Raw genomic sequence first — 16,375 nt, 5'->3', positions numbered from 1 at the left:
CATGACTTGACTTGTTTCCATTTTTAGGTCGTTGGTTTTCAAGTCGTTTTGAAAACATAACATGCGAAGTTATATATGTGAAAACTCTAGTTTAATAGACTTGATTATCATATAGTAATCGAAGTTTCAAGGAACAATATCTTGATAGTGATAAGTGATTTATATTGGTATATTGAATTATGAAGTTTAATGCTTATCTTTTGAACTTCGTAATTGCGATATCGAAATAATCTTCGTAACTTGTTACTATATTGGGTGGTTGATGTGATTTGTAGATAGTGGTAAAAAGTGATTCGATTCTCGAACTTGTGAAGGATAACTTTAGACTTAAATTCAAAACTAAATAGAAAACTCGCTAATAATTATAACAAACACCGACAAAGTTGGTATCAATATTAAAAGAACACTGAGGCTAAGATTCCACTATTTTCCAAGTTCAAAGTGATTTGGTCCAAATATTTGTATTCATGCCATTTTCTCGTTTAATTTGATTCTAAAATATTGCAACTAATAGATTTTCAAAAGTAATAATTGTAAATACCAAGTATGAAGCATCAAGAGTCTATAAACTAAGCACACTCCATCAAAATAGATCACAACCACTCAAATAAAAATCATATTCAATAATAGTTCAAGGCAAATAATCATAATAATAATTGCAATAAATTATACCGCTTTTTTTTGGAAAAATAGCTTCCTCTATCGCCTCAACAATGGGGTTTAGCTCCTCATATTAATCATGATCTCAAAGTAATTTTTTATGGCTCAAAAGATGATTAAAAAGATGAAAAGTGATAATACAGACGATTCGCAACAGTTTGTTGGTGTTGCAGAATCACTGTTACCGGGAGAAATAGTAACTAAAGACCTAATGCAACCGCTGTGATGAACGACACATAGGTACTGCTGTGAAACAACGATAGTTTGCTGCGACAGTTGCTTGTGCGTCAATGTTCTTCGTGTTTTTCCTCTTCAGCAGCAGCAGCAGAATATTGTATTTTTCCTGCAACTCGATCTCTGGAGCTCTCTATTCTCCTCTAAACTTCTCCTAAGGTTTCGTACCCTCTTTCTCGGACTCTCATAACCCTTTCATGCACCCACAGGTCGATTTAATCTCCAAGAAATCTCCTTTTTCTTTTTGCCAAAGTTACGGGTTTTATCTATTCTTTCCATATCCTCATACGCGGGTTCAAACACTCCCTGTTTTGCTTTTCACGCGTCTTCCAAGTATAATCCAATGTCCCAGACTCTCTCAAGGGTAATATCGAATCAAACAACTACCAATATTCCCTTATCTCCAACCGGTAACTTCCATGTATTCAACCAAAATCGCGTGATACTCTCCAAGCCTTGTTTTAATCCAAAACCCACGTAACTCTCTTTTTCTTCACCCTACGCGTATTCTGTGCTCATCTAAATTCTTTCCATAGATAGAGGAACAAATAATATGGGAAGTATTCTCCAAGAATGAAATAAAAATCCGAGAACAAATACCTCCCTGATTTAACGAGATAACCATGGAAACTTGCTTATTTTCCAACTATGAATCACATACCATCCCTGTTTGAGATTAACAGGCCCATACGAACCTAATCCAACAAGAAAATCCGACAAATATTCAACAGAAACGGATCCAGGGAAGTTTGCTGCGACTAAACTTTTCTAACTCAATTTCCTGCCAAAATCTTGTCCTTTAAGCCGTGAAGAAAGGTAGTCCCCTATCCAGAGTAGCGTGCCCTTAGCCGTGGGTGTAAATAACAGGTTTGAGGTGCAAATAGCGGTGAGGTTCCCCTTATCAACAAGTTACCCCTTATCTAAAATGAGGGTCCGAATAGCAGGTGTCCTCCGGAGGTGCCTTTAGCAACTTTTCGAGCCGAATTTTCCAAAAATGTTTATTTCTTCAAAATACCTACAAAGACATAAAATAATCAAATAACTACAAAATTGAGCACTAACAATACACATAATTGAGACCAAAATAGACACATAAATGCGTCTATCAGTGGTGAACATAGATTTGATTCCATACCTAGAAAAATATGTTTAATTACATATGTTTGAGGAAGTAGACGTACAAACTTGTTTCGTAGTCGAAAAGAAATAAAATGTGTCGATGGTTGGGTTTTCATTGAAGAGCGTAAGTATGGACCGATCCTAACCTATATAGGGAGTCAAGGTAGAACCGATCCTAACTTGCTTTAGGTATCATGGTAGAACCGGCCCCAATAGGAAAAAAACGATTTCTATTGAAAGTCACGTACACTTTAGGATTTGTTAGTGTGATTTGGAAATTGGGTTTGCAAAATAGGAAAGTTCAAGATGTCGAAATAGTGAGTATTTTGAATATGTATTGAAATTTTATTTCTTAATTGTTCAAAGATATTCCTTGATACTCAAGGTGAGCCCAATCCGAAATAGTAGAGAATCATTTTGAGATTTTCGAAATTAATATGTTTTTTTTTACCAGCAATCAAAGTATATCTCTGGAAATATATATTAGTTAAGTGCTAGCTAATACTGAGTTGTCATGGAGATTTCTGTTATACAGTTGGATATTGGTTGAAATTCATAAAACCGAATTTAGGTGCTTTGTTGCATATCTTTAGATTATCTTCGGTTATGGAAATTCCTTGGTCTACAAATAGTGAAGTTTGTCCGTCTTACAAATTTATCCCAAGCCAGGGAAACTTGATCTTTGTTGTTTCTGGTGTAGCTAACTAATAGTATTCTCGTAATAGTATCTTGGAGAGGAGAGTAATCCAATTAATCGAAATCTCTTACGTCCGCTAGTTTAAAGACTTTTTTTGGATTAAGAAGCATCTACTAGTACCGCTGGTAGGAAACTAGAATCGTATTGTTATATTGGTTTTCAATTATTGATTTGATTGAGTTATGGTACGTAGTTATCTCTTGATTTGCACCTAGTTTGATTATTCTTGAGAGTCTTCTCTTCTGACATAAAGTCACCCAAACTAGATCAAGAGTTTAACATTGACTTGCGGTCATCCATTATTAACAGACTTCGTTCTGTGCGTGATCGATAATAAGTGAGGAATCAAGTTATTGTGATGGTACAGAAGACTATTGAAGATTGAAGACAAGAAGATTTTTCTTTTTGGTTTTGCATCTTCGTGATTTGCTTCGTGCACAAACTTGATAGGCTGGGATCTGACTAGATCTAGTTTATCTTTTGATAGACTGATTATTGACTAGTCATGTTTAGATCGACAAGCTATTATTTGGTGGTACTCTTCAGTATCTGAATCTGGTAGTTCTGTTTGACTTGATCTGGTTAACTTGTTTAATCCATATCGTGGAAGATCTAAAACCCGACAAAGGAGAGCTTAATCTATTTTAAACAGAAAAGCCTTGTCACACTCAACGACAAATATCTCTGATTGACTTATTGGGATAAGAAGAGTGGTTACCAAACATATTAGTCCTTTATTGTTTGGAAGACGATCCAAAGGGTTGAGTGCTTAAAGTCTTCAGACAGACTGAGGCAACTTAAGATAGTGGACTCTATCTTAAGATTCACGTGAGTTGGACAAATTATTTGTAGGCGCATGGATACTGAGGGAATTAAGTAACTAGGGTTGTTTACTTGGTCTCAACTATACAAAGTTAGTAGTGTCTTTGTGGTGTATTTGGTACCCTCGTCATTTCACAGTTGATATTGTTTGACTCTGTCAACTATTAAGAGATTGCATATCTTCATTTCAGATGTTCCTCTTGTTTTATGTGATAACAAGAGTTCCATAACCTTAACCTCTAATCTTGTGTATCGTAGTCATATGAAACACTTGGTTATTAAAATTTCACTTTGTCAGAAAACTTGTGCATAACAATACTTTACAGGTTCATTACATATCATTTGATGCACAAATAGCTGATGTTTTCACAAAGGGTTTGCCACTCCAAGAATTCAATTTCAGAAGAACAAGCTTCATGTGCTAAATCTCCCTTTGCTTGAGGGAGGGTAATTGAGGAGATACCTTTTTTTTTCGTTTACTCAACTCATCTGTGTCAGCCAGCTTATCTGAGTCTGTCTAGTGTTTAACTGTAACTGTGACTGACGGAGTATATGTATATATGTTTGAGTGATCTGTTGTCCTTATTGTATAAGCGTATAATAGATGTTAACAGTTTTTTTTAGTGAGGGAGGATCCATCGACACTCTTAGATGGACAACGTCAGACATGGTTTGTGCTATTTTTTTCACAAAACCCAAACGACAATGAATTTAAGTATAATATTTTGATGATATGTTCCTCTTATAAGACTCTACATTTCTACAAAAAAATCAACGTCATTGGAGATATCAAACCTCACCATCTACTGATCTTAATTCCAACCGTTAACTTTGAACGACTGATATTCAAAGGGATAGATGGTCGTTTTATACATCTCAAATTGTGTTTATTTTTTGTAAGAATATATAGTCTTATAAGAGGAACATATGATCAAAATATTACACTTAAATTCATTGTCGTTTGAGTTTTGCGGAGAAAATAACACAAATCTTGGCTTACCTTGTCCATCTAAGAGTGTCCTTGGATCCTACCTCTTTTTTAGTTATCATTATCTCTATCTTTTTTCTTTTTTCTAGGCATAGGCCCGTCCTTCCCCCTGCCAGCGTAGCCACCGGCTTACTCTCCACCGAGCAAACTCGGCCCTCTTAAACCCATATTAAATTTAGTATAATTACGTTTGAGCGGAGACTCGAATTGCTGACTTCCTATTTGAGAGTCAGACTCCTAGACAACTGAGCCAACCCCACTTGGTTTCATTATCTGTATCTGTAGTATAAAATTAATGTAACCTCCTTTCCTTTTTGTAATGAAATATTCTGATCTTTTACCACAACTAATACATAGACTTACTTTTCCATATTTCCCATCCGGGCTACAACCTCAATTAGCCTTGCTAGCTTAAAAGTAGAACATTTGAGTTGTATAGATTCAGTGTACATTGAACTCTATCCGGGGGCCGATCTACAGCTTAGCTTAGGCTAGCTCAAGCCACCCCAAAAATCCAAACAAGCATTCTTTTTTCACTACTTAATTTGGTTAGAATGATAATATTGGCCTCAAAAATAGGCTTAAGCCAGGCCTAGAATATGGGTTGAAGCCTAACTAGCTTCTCAAGCGCCCTTAACCAATTTTCCAGCTCCGCCACTGACTCTATCTAGCTAGAAGTATATAGTCAATATCGGTCATATCGGCGAAATATCGGATATCGTTCTTGAGCGATACGAGAATCAGTATATCGGCGATACGATATCTTCCAGATAATATCGGCCGCTATGAGCCGATACGAAATTTTTACGATAATCCGGTATTGGTAAATTAGTCGTTTTAGGTAAAGATTAAGGGTATTTTCCCGATAATATCGGCCGATATCTATAATGACTCGTATGATTTTGATTAAAATTGTAATATCCTTGTTTAATAATCATTTTAGGTAGTAAACTTTAAAGTTGTTGAAGTTACTCTCCCGTTTCTAGTTTGAACTTGTTTCATTTTAGGTAGTGAACTTTAAAGTTATTAAAGTTACTCTTTGTGTTTTTGATAAAATTAATGGTGTCTATTATTTCTTAACAGAAAACGTTTGCTATAAAATTATAGTCTTAAAATTTGGAATTGATATTATACCGATATTTCAACGATAATATCCCCGATGTAAAATCGTACCAGTGTATCGGTCCCGGCCGAGATAAATCGATATCCGATATTAACTACATTTACTGGAACTTAGTTTTTATTTGAATATCCAATATAATAGAACTGTGAAGGAAGACAATGGTGGATATGGTCTTAAGGAATTAAGGCATAGACATGAGAAAATTAAGGAGGAGACAAGGTGGGTCATCAGTTCGATCTAGAGAGGTCAGTTGAGAAATGAGAGATGAAGACTTTGGTGGAGGAGACATACATAGTTTAATAAATATTGGAGTTTAATTAACAATCATCATACACATAAGATTTTACTTGCTTTTATGGGTTACTAGTAAGATCATGTTTACATAATAATGAAAATTGAAAAGACTTAAAAATCTTTTGTCATAGTCAGTAAGATCTCTTTTGGATGAAAAGCTACAAATAGGAGATGTAGTTTTAGTCCATTAAATTGACGTCAATCACGCTAAGCTCCTATATCATTCTTTTAGCTTTTAGGTTTAAACACTTTCCCAACCATCATCCGTGGATCTTTGTAGGCCAAATCTTTCATTAGAGATCTCTTATAATTAAAGGAAAACCCACCTGAACGTTCAAACAAACCTAACTCCAAATGCATAATTAATGAGATTCGTATTATTATATTAGCATAGCCTATTAAATCATAGGATATATAGCACTAGCACTCTTATCGCAGCCTCAGTTTCCGGAGCAGGAAGCTAGCTGCTTCCCCTGCCTTCCTTTTGCTCTATTGTTATGCTTGTAGGCCATCTCAGTTCCGAAACTGAAGAGAAGTTTTCGCCAAATTCATAAATATTCGGCCGATGTTACTATGATAAAGTGGTAAAGTCTTTGCATGAATGATGATACTAATGATCTGAGTTCAAAACTCGTCAGCTCACCATCAAATATTTTATGGATAAAAAAAAAACTTCACAAAAATTAGTGTGCAACCGATAAGCGCGGTGCAAGTTGGAAACTTTTTCATATATTAACATCGTATTATATAATTAGGACTAATCCCTGGAGGTCATTAATTCATAAACAAATTAAACTTCCTTCAAGTGTGCAACTATACGAGGGTATTTCCGGTGCTAATTAACAATTCAGGCATTACATAGTTAATTACGTGAGCATAAACGTATACATTATTTCATTGTTTTTTCTAAAGTGACGTGATCCAACCGTGTTTCGATCATTTGTTGAAAATAATTTCCAGACAAGATTATTGTAAGTATAGATCTCAAAGGGTCGGCATCCATCACCGGCCTATACGGATATTGTTGGTTGTTGCGTTTTTACTTCTAGCCAGTAAAAATGGATGAAAGTCTTTGATTAGAACTACCAAGTAACCATAACTCCACTTGCATGTACCAACATCCCACAAAAAGCAGGGAGTACGAATTTCTACTGTACTAGTGAGCGGGTTATAGTAAAAGACCACTTTAATCCATGGTTTTCCTGTCACTAGGGGTAAACCAAACCAGTGCATCATGAGAACTAATCACATGGGGTCTTTAAGTACGTGAGCAAGAGTGGTTAATTAATAAAGCCCTACACTCCATGGTTTGAGTACTCATTCTAAAGTACTGTTAATATCATTTTGGATGAGACAAACACACACAATCTAAGTACTTAATAGTCAGTCTCCAAAGCCAAAGGGTAACTTGCTGAATGAGATTTATATGTAGGATCTTTGTGAATCTCAACAACAACAACACCACACCTACCACTTCTAACTTTCTTTCTTCTTTCCTAATTCTCTCCAAATGTTGTCAACAACAACCATCTCAATTCCCTTTCTTGTTCCCTTTTTATCACTACCTATATATCTTTTCTCTAGACTGTAGAGTTCTCTCTACTACTTGCTTTATCTAATTCCAGTACTCACTCATGTTTTTATATAAGAAGAAAGAAAAATGGACTAAACAGAAACTTGGTCTTAATTAATCATATATATATATATATATATATATATATATATTGCAGCCCCACACATGCAACCACTCTCTCTTTCTCAATCACTTTGTCTGTGTATATACAGATATATGCATTTGTATTCTCTATCCCTGGTTATATAAACAAACTCATGTCCAAAGCCTCTCCAGTTTCATATATGCATTTTTCTCAACTCTACTAATTTCTCTTCAAAATTTTATCAAAGCTTATTGTTTGGTTAAGTTCCTCATATTCAAGATGGGAGAAATCGATTACCAACCAACAAACAACTCCCAGCACAACGTCGGCCGGCTGAAGCTCTTCGGGTTTAACGTTTCATCATCAGAGCATGAGATGGATTATATGTCTCCCGCAACCAAAATCAGTACAGTTAATAGATCTTCTTCTGTTGGATCATCACGGCCGCCGGATAATGAAGTCGTCGCTTGTGGAGAATCCCTGAGCGGAGTTAGTAATTGTACTACTACTAGTACAGATGTCCGGAAATTTGAGTGTCAATATTGTTGTAGGGAATTTGCAAACTCGCAAGCATTAGGTGGCCATCAAAATGCTCATAAGAAAGAGAGACAACAACTTAAACGAGCTCAAAATCAAATGCAAGCTGCTGCTGCTGCCGCTGCAGCGGCAGCTAATAGAACGACCACCAATATCTCACCATCGTACGCACGAAGTCCAATGATCTCGGCTTTTGCTTCACCACCACATCTTTTACCTGCATCTGTTGCTCCAAATCATCATCATCATCATTCACCGCCCTGGTTTTACATGACCTCGCCTACTCATCCTCATGTTGTACCACGGGGAGAGCCGTTTCATCATCAAATTTCCCATGGGTGCGTGTTTCCATCTGCATCTGGAGTAATAATGCCATCACTGAGTAGATTCCCGTCAACGACAACGACATTTTTAGGGAACGAGTTTATTAATGGTGATCATAATCGTCATGATGGGAAGGGGATGGGACATTCTAGCAGCTTTGATGATAGTTTTGGCACAGGGTTAGATTTGCACCTGAGCCTCGCGCCATCTGCGCCTTAGTCCGAAATGATTAAATGATTACATGATAGTGAAACTTACTGCTGTTGTTAATGAGTTGGCTTGAAGTTTCTTAAAGGTTAATCAGTTTTAGTTAGTTCTAGAAAGAATGTCGTCAGCCTATCCCCCACTGTGGACTGCCGTCTTCACCCTGGCTCGTCACCGGAGACTGTTTACTGAAGCAACTGTGGACATGCTGCTTATTATATTCCTGAGTTTGATGATCTCCAAATTGATCGTGTGTGTAGTAGCTATCTACTAGTAATTGCCTACAACTCACGTTCATTTATTGTAAATTTCTCATTTTTTGTTAATATCTTCTTTGAAATCAAACTGCCAATTTCTTACTTGTATAACGTTCTTGATGATCACCTAATGCTCCCTTTTGCTGCTATTTGAGCTTTCCCAAGTCCGTTTGGTTTGTTTTCTTAAAATTGCAAAAGAATAAAGAGCTAGATTGAATTATAGCAATTCTTAAAATTGAATTGCCATAGCATGGTGCATGCGTAGGACTTTTGATTATAGTTGAACTTCCTAAAAACTCCAGTGATCAGTATTGGTATGAGTGTATCCTGGCTTCTGAGAAATTCTACGACTACGAGTACTACATAAATATATTTAAGCTAAATAATCCATTCAGTAATGCTAGGAAAAATAGTATCGTACAGATTTACATTCAACTCCATTTGTTTGTCTGGTGACCAGACTCTGGTGACTAATCCATTGTTGAAAAATTTAAGTTGTTCATGGGAGCCATATACATTTTTGGAAAAACCGAAAAAGAACTTGTGTAAGATACAATCCAATCGCCCAGAACATGATATCTGATGTTGTCTAACACGCTAAGCATGTGCAATTTGCACTAGTTATACAAAAGATAATCACCTGAGATCAATGATATCAAACTTCATACTAGGATTCATATAAACTTCTGTACACTGATCGTAGATTGGCCCGCCATCAGGTGGCTGCTGATGTGTATGGAAACCACGTTGTGGGCATTTTCTAATGACTGACATGCCTCCAGGGGATGTCAATCTGAAAATACCGTACTTTCTGCAAGCAAGGTTCGCATAAATATTAAACTAGAGATTATTGCAATAATAAGCTAAAAACGGATCATCATAGAGGGAGCCTTACCTGGAACTATCTTTTGGAGCCATAACAATTGCAATAGCTTCAGGCAACATAATCTGAAACCATAGAGGAAAAGATGAGGAACAAACGATTTTGCATGAGGGAGGGAGGGAAGGAGGGAGACACAAAGAGTAATGCACCTGATATGAGTAATGAGTGTGAACGTCCACCGATGACATGAAACATGACTGAGTAGGATGTGTCTGATCAACATATAAGAAGGAAGGGTGAGAGACTAATCATTTTGTTTTCCAGCACCAACCAAGATATACAAAGAACTTGCTGATCGGTAGGCAATGTTGGTCAAATGGAAGCATGGATCTAATAAAATGTGGTTCGTATCTCATGCAGACCCAACTATCCTGATGTGGCCATGTTGGTTTTGCTATAGATTTTGACAGCTTAGACTGGGACGCTCTTTTGGTGGTGTTAATTCTCAATATGCAACATCTGAGCTCATCATATGTGGATATAGATTGTCTTCAATCACCAACAGATGATTGCTAGAGAAATCACTCAACCGGCAAGCTTGGAAGCAATAAGAAGTTTTTAAAATTATCAGACATAACAGCATATTGCTTGGAATACTAATGAGCCTTAGTGATGACAACCCAACAATTAGTGTTGACGACAACTCAACAAGTATTAATATAACTGACACCTCGACAAGTTGTAATATTAGCAACGACCTAGGTTTCATGAGACCGTCAAAGAGTAAAATATGTTGATTAATAACAACTAACAAAACGAACTCACATGTATCCATCCAAGAGGGAAAAGAGACTGCTTATCCTGAACATCAAATATTTCCTCTTCATTTGTTGTCTGACACTGATCACACAGACCATATAGAATTTGTTAGTCATAAAAAAATGTCTGCAGCATTCAGCACAAATGATAGCAAATATGGATTACAGTATCTGATGTGGACTCCTGCTTTGGTATGATAAGAGCTGATACATAGAATTTTCTGTTTTTCTGCAAAGCCAAATATGTAAGGATCATTGACAAACTTTACAAAAGCCAAAAGGCTATTTGAAAATAAGGAGATTAATGTTTTTAACACCTACAAGTAAACCTGCAAGGACACCACAGGTTTCTAAGTTCTTTTTAGTATTTGATGAAGCTAGTCTCAAAAACGTTTCCATCACCGCAGTTGACTGAGACAGAAAAAAAAAAAAAAAAAAAAAAAAAAAAAAAAAAAAAAAAAAAAAAAAGGACGAATAAGAAAATGCAACTGTAACATAATCCAGCTTTATCATTAAAATACATAATAAAGCCAAAAGGTGGTCATGGATGAAAAGACCAATGATGCATCCATGATCTTTACTAGGTGATGACAAAAAAGAAGCTTCCTGAAATTTTGCCACATAATTATTAATCACAAGGCAAGTATGTAGTAGAATGCACAACATGTAGTTAAGAATCTCACAATGTGCAGTTCCAGCGGGGATTTGGATCGAGCAAGTTCATCGGGTAACGAATCCATCTCACATCCTGCCTCGGTAACTTGCGGTGAGGAGGCGGGAATTAAATCATGTACATCTGCAAGAACAGGTGGAGGAGACGGTTGTCTGACAATTTCAACTCGTGTAGGAAGTTCTACCGCATCCAAGGAAATCATTGGACGAGGCTCCTCGGTATTAAGTGGCTGACTATCATTATTCAGCGAAAGCACCGCCTCAAGAGTAGATTTTCCGAATTCAGTATTTGAACTGCCATTTTGAATCATTGGCAGTGGCTGCTGCAAACTGTTTTTCCAAGAAACCAGGAGATAAAGTGGAAAAATATATAGCATCAAAGATGGTTATCAGAAACTTGAGGAATGTGTATACTTCTCCCTATAACCCAATCACACTCCTTTTTAGTACCCTGTCTACAAGGAAACTTTATCGCCTTTATTCTAACAAACTATAGTTGTACAACTGACAAAGCTCTTCTCTTTTTTATGGGTGAGGGGAGGGAGATGGTATATTTCAAACTTAAGTTTTTCTAACCTTGGGGTTTCAATTGGAGTTGGTGAGGGGAGGGAGATAGTATATTTCAAACAAACTTAAGTTTTTCTAACCTTGGGATTTCAATTGGAGTGAAATCTAAATTGCTTGGATATTGAACCTGGACCGCAGGAAAAAAAAAAAGTCAATATTGCTAACATAATGGGTTGCTAAGGAAAGAAAGTGAACAGATCATACCCTTGTGTTACTTTTGGGTGGCTGCCACTGCCCAGAAAGTCCATTTGGACCAAAAATGGAGTGCTTCGATAATGTCTCTTCTGAAGGACGTGGTACAGTTAAGTTGCTAAATGAACAATCAAGGAAGAATGATTAGTACAAATTCAAACTTTTCTTCACCAACTTCAATAACAATGAAATATAGTTTGAAAAAGGAAGGCGGACTATTAAGTATTTGCTACATCCAAATTATCATATGATCTTAAGACACTGGTCAAATTTTAGGATTTCAACAATGGACTGACACCTATAGCCTACATATCTAGGCTTCATCTATTACTTAGAAACTAAAAGGATAGACTGGGATATCAACATGATTCACAAAAACTCTTTCTTACAGACAAAATTAGCCTGAGGAGACAACTTGGCAAAAATGACTTTAGACTCAAAGAGGTAATACTGCTGCCTATGGTCATAAAGCAGAGTTAAAGAGTTAAATGGACTCTAGTCTGCAGAGAAAAAATAAAATAATTGTAGTTCATGGCACAGACTAGTGATTACTCGGACAGCTAGCAACCTGATTTTACTTCAACCACAAAATACTTACAATTTGCGAAATTGTTCCTCTACAGGCTGACCATATGAAAATTTATCTCGCTGGATTAATGGTTTCTGGATTGTGCTTCCTCGCCCAACAGAACGTGGTATCTGGAAGATTTGAACAAAATATTAAAAAGGAACAAAATCGAGAGCAAACTCACTGATAACTTCACACACTATGAAACTTGATTATTACTGTCTTCTGACTCCTTCTGCTTTATTTTTCTTTGCTTCTTTCTTTTTTTTTTAATTATAAACTCAATCCTTCTAATTTAGCTTTTCAGTTCAACGATGTAACTGATATACACAAGTAAGTCTGAAAGGCTCCAACAATTTAATAGAGAACTTAGACATACCTTTCCAATCTCGAAATTTGATCCAGCCTGATTTTTAGCAGGAGGCCACTCTAACGAAGGATCATACGCATCCCATCCATTTTCTTTAATGGTCCGTTTTCTGTTCAATTCATTGATCTGCAGCTGTACTTCTGGCTTTAACGATTCCAGCTCACTCAGAACATTCAATAATCTCTACATAAAAAAGGACATTAGTCAAGACATTTCAATTGAAAAATGATTAAAAAAAATAAAAAATTAATTGAGATATACCTTTCCAAATGATTGCCTTTCTCTCTGTAAAATGAACTGGTAATCCTTATGGCATGGTATGGTGTCAACGATCAAACTGGAGTAAGGAAAATCAATTAGTATTGAAAGTACCGTAAGTCCGTAACTGAGATACATACATTCAGCAGAAGATGTTAGTGCTGCTTCAGCACCAAAGTTATTACATCCTTCAGTTTAACAGCCTAATTCGCATATGAACTCCAAGTGAAGTGAAACGTCAAAGCTTTTCATCATTTCTTACCTTGAAAATCTTAAGAGCATAATATATAGATCTATTATATTCTTCTCGGCTTGAAAAATGGCAGCCTAGAAAATTCAAAATTTAAATTTATTAGCTGAAAGTTCATCTACCAAAATCGCGTGCTTTGATAATAATTTGGTGGAACAGTTCCAGACCTCTTCTCATACAATAAGGAATATCATGTAAGAGAAAAGCAGTAACCACCAGTCAGCAATGCATGCCTATGCTTAGACTTCAGTATGGAAACAAAAACGACAACTATAAGTCTATAAATATATGAAGGCAGGGGGGGGGGGGGGGGGGGGGGGGGGGGGCATAACAGCATTGCGGCAAGCCACAAGCAGTCGTGAAAGTTTCAATGACTTAACACTCTCGGAACCCAATAAGTAACCTACGAAAATTAAGAAATCCCCTTTCCATTTTTGCACTTTGGGACCATTACATTTCACTAAAAAGATGATCATGTACCGAGAATTTAGCAATTCGTGATATTCAAATTCTGATGTCCTTATCACTGTTATCACAGACTCCACCTCGCCACAATTAACTAATACCCTAAACATATAAGTATGCTACTACTTGTTATTTATGGATACCTTTCAACAGCAAAGTACGATTCACTGAGTGGATAAACATCATGAAGGAAAGGCAATAACTCCTCCAGGATGCACAACATAACAGCTAGTTCTTATGCTATAATTAGGAAGAATCTCCAGTAGCATAATTTGAAGCTATCCATGACACCTATCTATTAGGATACAAAAGATTAAGCACTGGAGTCTACGCTTTTGCTTTTATAGAACAATTTCAACCTATCAGTCTCCCCAATGCTTCAAACACTTCCCAAGTTTCAGGAGATATTTAGTTTTTACCTTAATTATGATATTTCTAACAACACAGTGAATTGAGGATTTTTGCTTAGTTCGTTATAGAATCAAATAGTGTTTAAACTTCATATTCCATGATCGAATTCCAAATTTTCCCAATTACAATCGATTATAAGCACAAGCAAGTTTCCGATTGCAGAATCAAAAGATAAATTAAAATTGAAAAAGAATACAGAAGAAAAACCTGTCTGAGGAGATTATCAGCGATACGGTAATAGAAACGAAGAGAGATTCGATTCTCAACAGGAAGTTTCTGAGCACTATCAGCAACGCTGATTGCTCCCGATGTACTCCTCTTCATCTTCTCTATCAATCAATCTCTCTCGTTCTCTCTGTGTTTTTTTAGGGTTTTCAGGGACTATAAAATCAACATTACCAGTATTTTCCCCCAAAACCTAATTTGGGAGAGAGTAATGGGGAAGCTGTTGAGAAGTTGAGACAAAGAGAGAGGAAGAAGAGGAGAGTCAAATTGTTTTTAAACTTTCTTTAAAGGCATGATTAAGGTGATGACATTTGAGTGCTGTTGAAATTTAGTTTTATTGATATAGGCAGACAAACATTTTGAGGTTAGGCAATCACTAGCTTGCCTATTGGGACAATTGGGCAGCAAGATAAGAAAAAGTACATAAAGGAGGGGGTTGTGTGCGTGGGCCAACTTTTATGACATGTTTGTAAAAGTCAAGAGTTAATTTAGAAACTAATAGCGTGTTTGGATACAAATCTGTTTGTAACTTCTGCTTCTTTATAAGTAGAAGTCAGAAACAGAAGTTAGGAGTAAAACTATTTTGCTTCATAAAAAGTTAATTTTTCGATTTCTAAAAATCGTTTTATGACATCCAAACTAACTTATGAAGTCGAAAAGCTACTGATGTGTTATCCAAACAGGCTATAAATCTTAAAATAACGTATAAAAACAAAAATAAAAAATGGAAAAAAAATTATGAATCAAATTTTTTTGATTTCTACTTCTGGAGAAGCTGAAACATATCTGTTTTTTATTCTCTTACATTTTTCTTGAAGAAACTGTAAGAGAGAAACCTAAAAGAGTTTTGAATTTTATTAAACGACAACGGAAGCAGTTACAGCTGACGGCTATTCATAGCCTGACGCAGAACATAAGAGACTGTTACAACAAACTGTAATAGACATTCAAAAAGAAAAAATAGATATACGCCTCAGTTACACTTTAGTATTCTTAAACTCGCCCTCAAGTTGTGCACAGCAGCTTGCCAGCCGAAGTATAAAAGATAGACAACACCAAGCCTTTGGTGAAGAGATCAACAAGTTGCAAATGTGAAGGAATAAACACAATCTTGAGAAAGGAAGTAGTCACCAAGCCACGGATAAAATGATAATCAATCTCAATGTATTTAGTTCTAGCCTGAAATATTGGATTACTGGCTTAGCTAGCAGCAGACATGTTGTCAAAATAAAGAATAAATGGAGTAGTAAGTGAGATACCCAGTTCAGTGAGCATAAATGAAATCCAAAGCATTTCAGCTAAAGCAACAACCAAATATTTATATCCAGCCTCTGCTGAAGATCTGTAGATGGTAGGATGCTTCTTTGAGGACCAGGAGACCAAAGAATGACCAAGAAATATACAAAAGCCAGAAGTAGATCTTCTGGCATCCCATCCCAATCTGAGTCACAATAAGCTGAAAGTGAACTGAAATCCTCTGAAGAAAGAGTAATACCAGATCCTAGAGTACCTTTTAAGTATCTAAGAATCCTTTTAGCAGTGAGAAAATGATTTTCAATAGGTTTATGCGTAAACTGTGCAACATAGTTAACAGAGAAAGAAATGTCTGGCTTGGTCATAGTAAGATACTACAAGCCTCCAACTAAACTTTTGTAGGCATTAACATCATAAAGAAGAGTACCTTGATGTGCAGAAAGTCTAGGACCCTTGGCAACTAGTATTTTACATGGCTTACACTGCGACATATCAAATTTGTTTAAGAGATCCAAAATATACTTCTTTTTAGTAAGTACCATTTTAGAATTTGTGGGATGAAAACAAGCCTCTATGCCCAAGAAG

General features: G+C 36.2%; 3 protein-coding genes across 4 annotated transcripts; 1 reads left to right on the top strand and 2 right to left on the bottom strand.

Annotated features, from left to right (window-relative positions):
• The first annotated feature begins 7,558 nt into the window (after window positions 1–7,558).
• Window positions 7,559–9,075, top strand: LOC113273844 (zinc finger protein GIS3-like). Its single transcript, XM_026523438.1, has one exon. It carries the CDS (start codon window positions 7,875–7,877, stop codon window positions 8,673–8,675), a length of 801 nt encoding a protein of 266 aa, XP_026379223.1. The 5' UTR covers window positions 7,559–7,874; the 3' UTR covers window positions 8,676–9,075.
• A 214-nt stretch (window positions 9,076–9,289) lies between these two features.
• Window positions 9,290–14,851, bottom strand: LOC113275388 (AMSH-like ubiquitin thioesterase 1). Of its 2 annotated transcripts, XM_026524872.1 has the most exons (14): window positions 14,519–14,848; window positions 13,448–13,512; window positions 13,189–13,264; window positions 12,937–13,110; window positions 12,588–12,688; window positions 12,002–12,107; window positions 11,878–11,924; window positions 11,242–11,560; window positions 10,880–10,969; window positions 10,725–10,787; window positions 10,566–10,640; window positions 9,950–10,012; window positions 9,813–9,865; window positions 9,290–9,728 (listed from the first exon to the last, which is right to left on the bottom strand). In XM_026524872.1, exons 1-14 carry the CDS (start codon window positions 14,633–14,635, stop codon window positions 9,554–9,556), a joined length of 1,524 nt encoding a protein of 507 aa, XP_026380657.1. In that variant the 5' UTR covers window positions 14,636–14,848; the 3' UTR covers window positions 9,290–9,553. The 2 variants fall into 2 exon arrangements, with proteins under 2 accessions (XP_026380657.1, XP_026380656.1); XM_026524871.1 differs by having other exon boundaries at window positions 9,813–10,012; window positions 14,519–14,851.
• A 983-nt stretch (window positions 14,852–15,834) lies between these two features.
• Window positions 15,835–16,155, bottom strand: LOC113272477 (uncharacterized mitochondrial protein AtMg00240-like). The gene has a single exon (XM_026522303.1). The coding sequence runs from the start codon at window positions 16,153–16,155 to the stop codon at window positions 15,835–15,837; it is 321 nt and encodes a 106-aa protein (XP_026378088.1).
• Between the last annotated feature and the right edge of the window lie 220 nt (window positions 16,156–16,375).

This window comes from Papaver somniferum, chromosome 4, assembly GCF_003573695.1.
Source record: "Papaver somniferum cultivar HN1 chromosome 4, ASM357369v1, whole genome shotgun sequence".
Lineage (NCBI taxonomy): Eukaryota > Viridiplantae > Streptophyta > Magnoliopsida > Ranunculales > Papaveraceae > Papaver > Papaver somniferum.
This window is presented reverse-complemented; position numbering and strand designations above follow the sequence as displayed.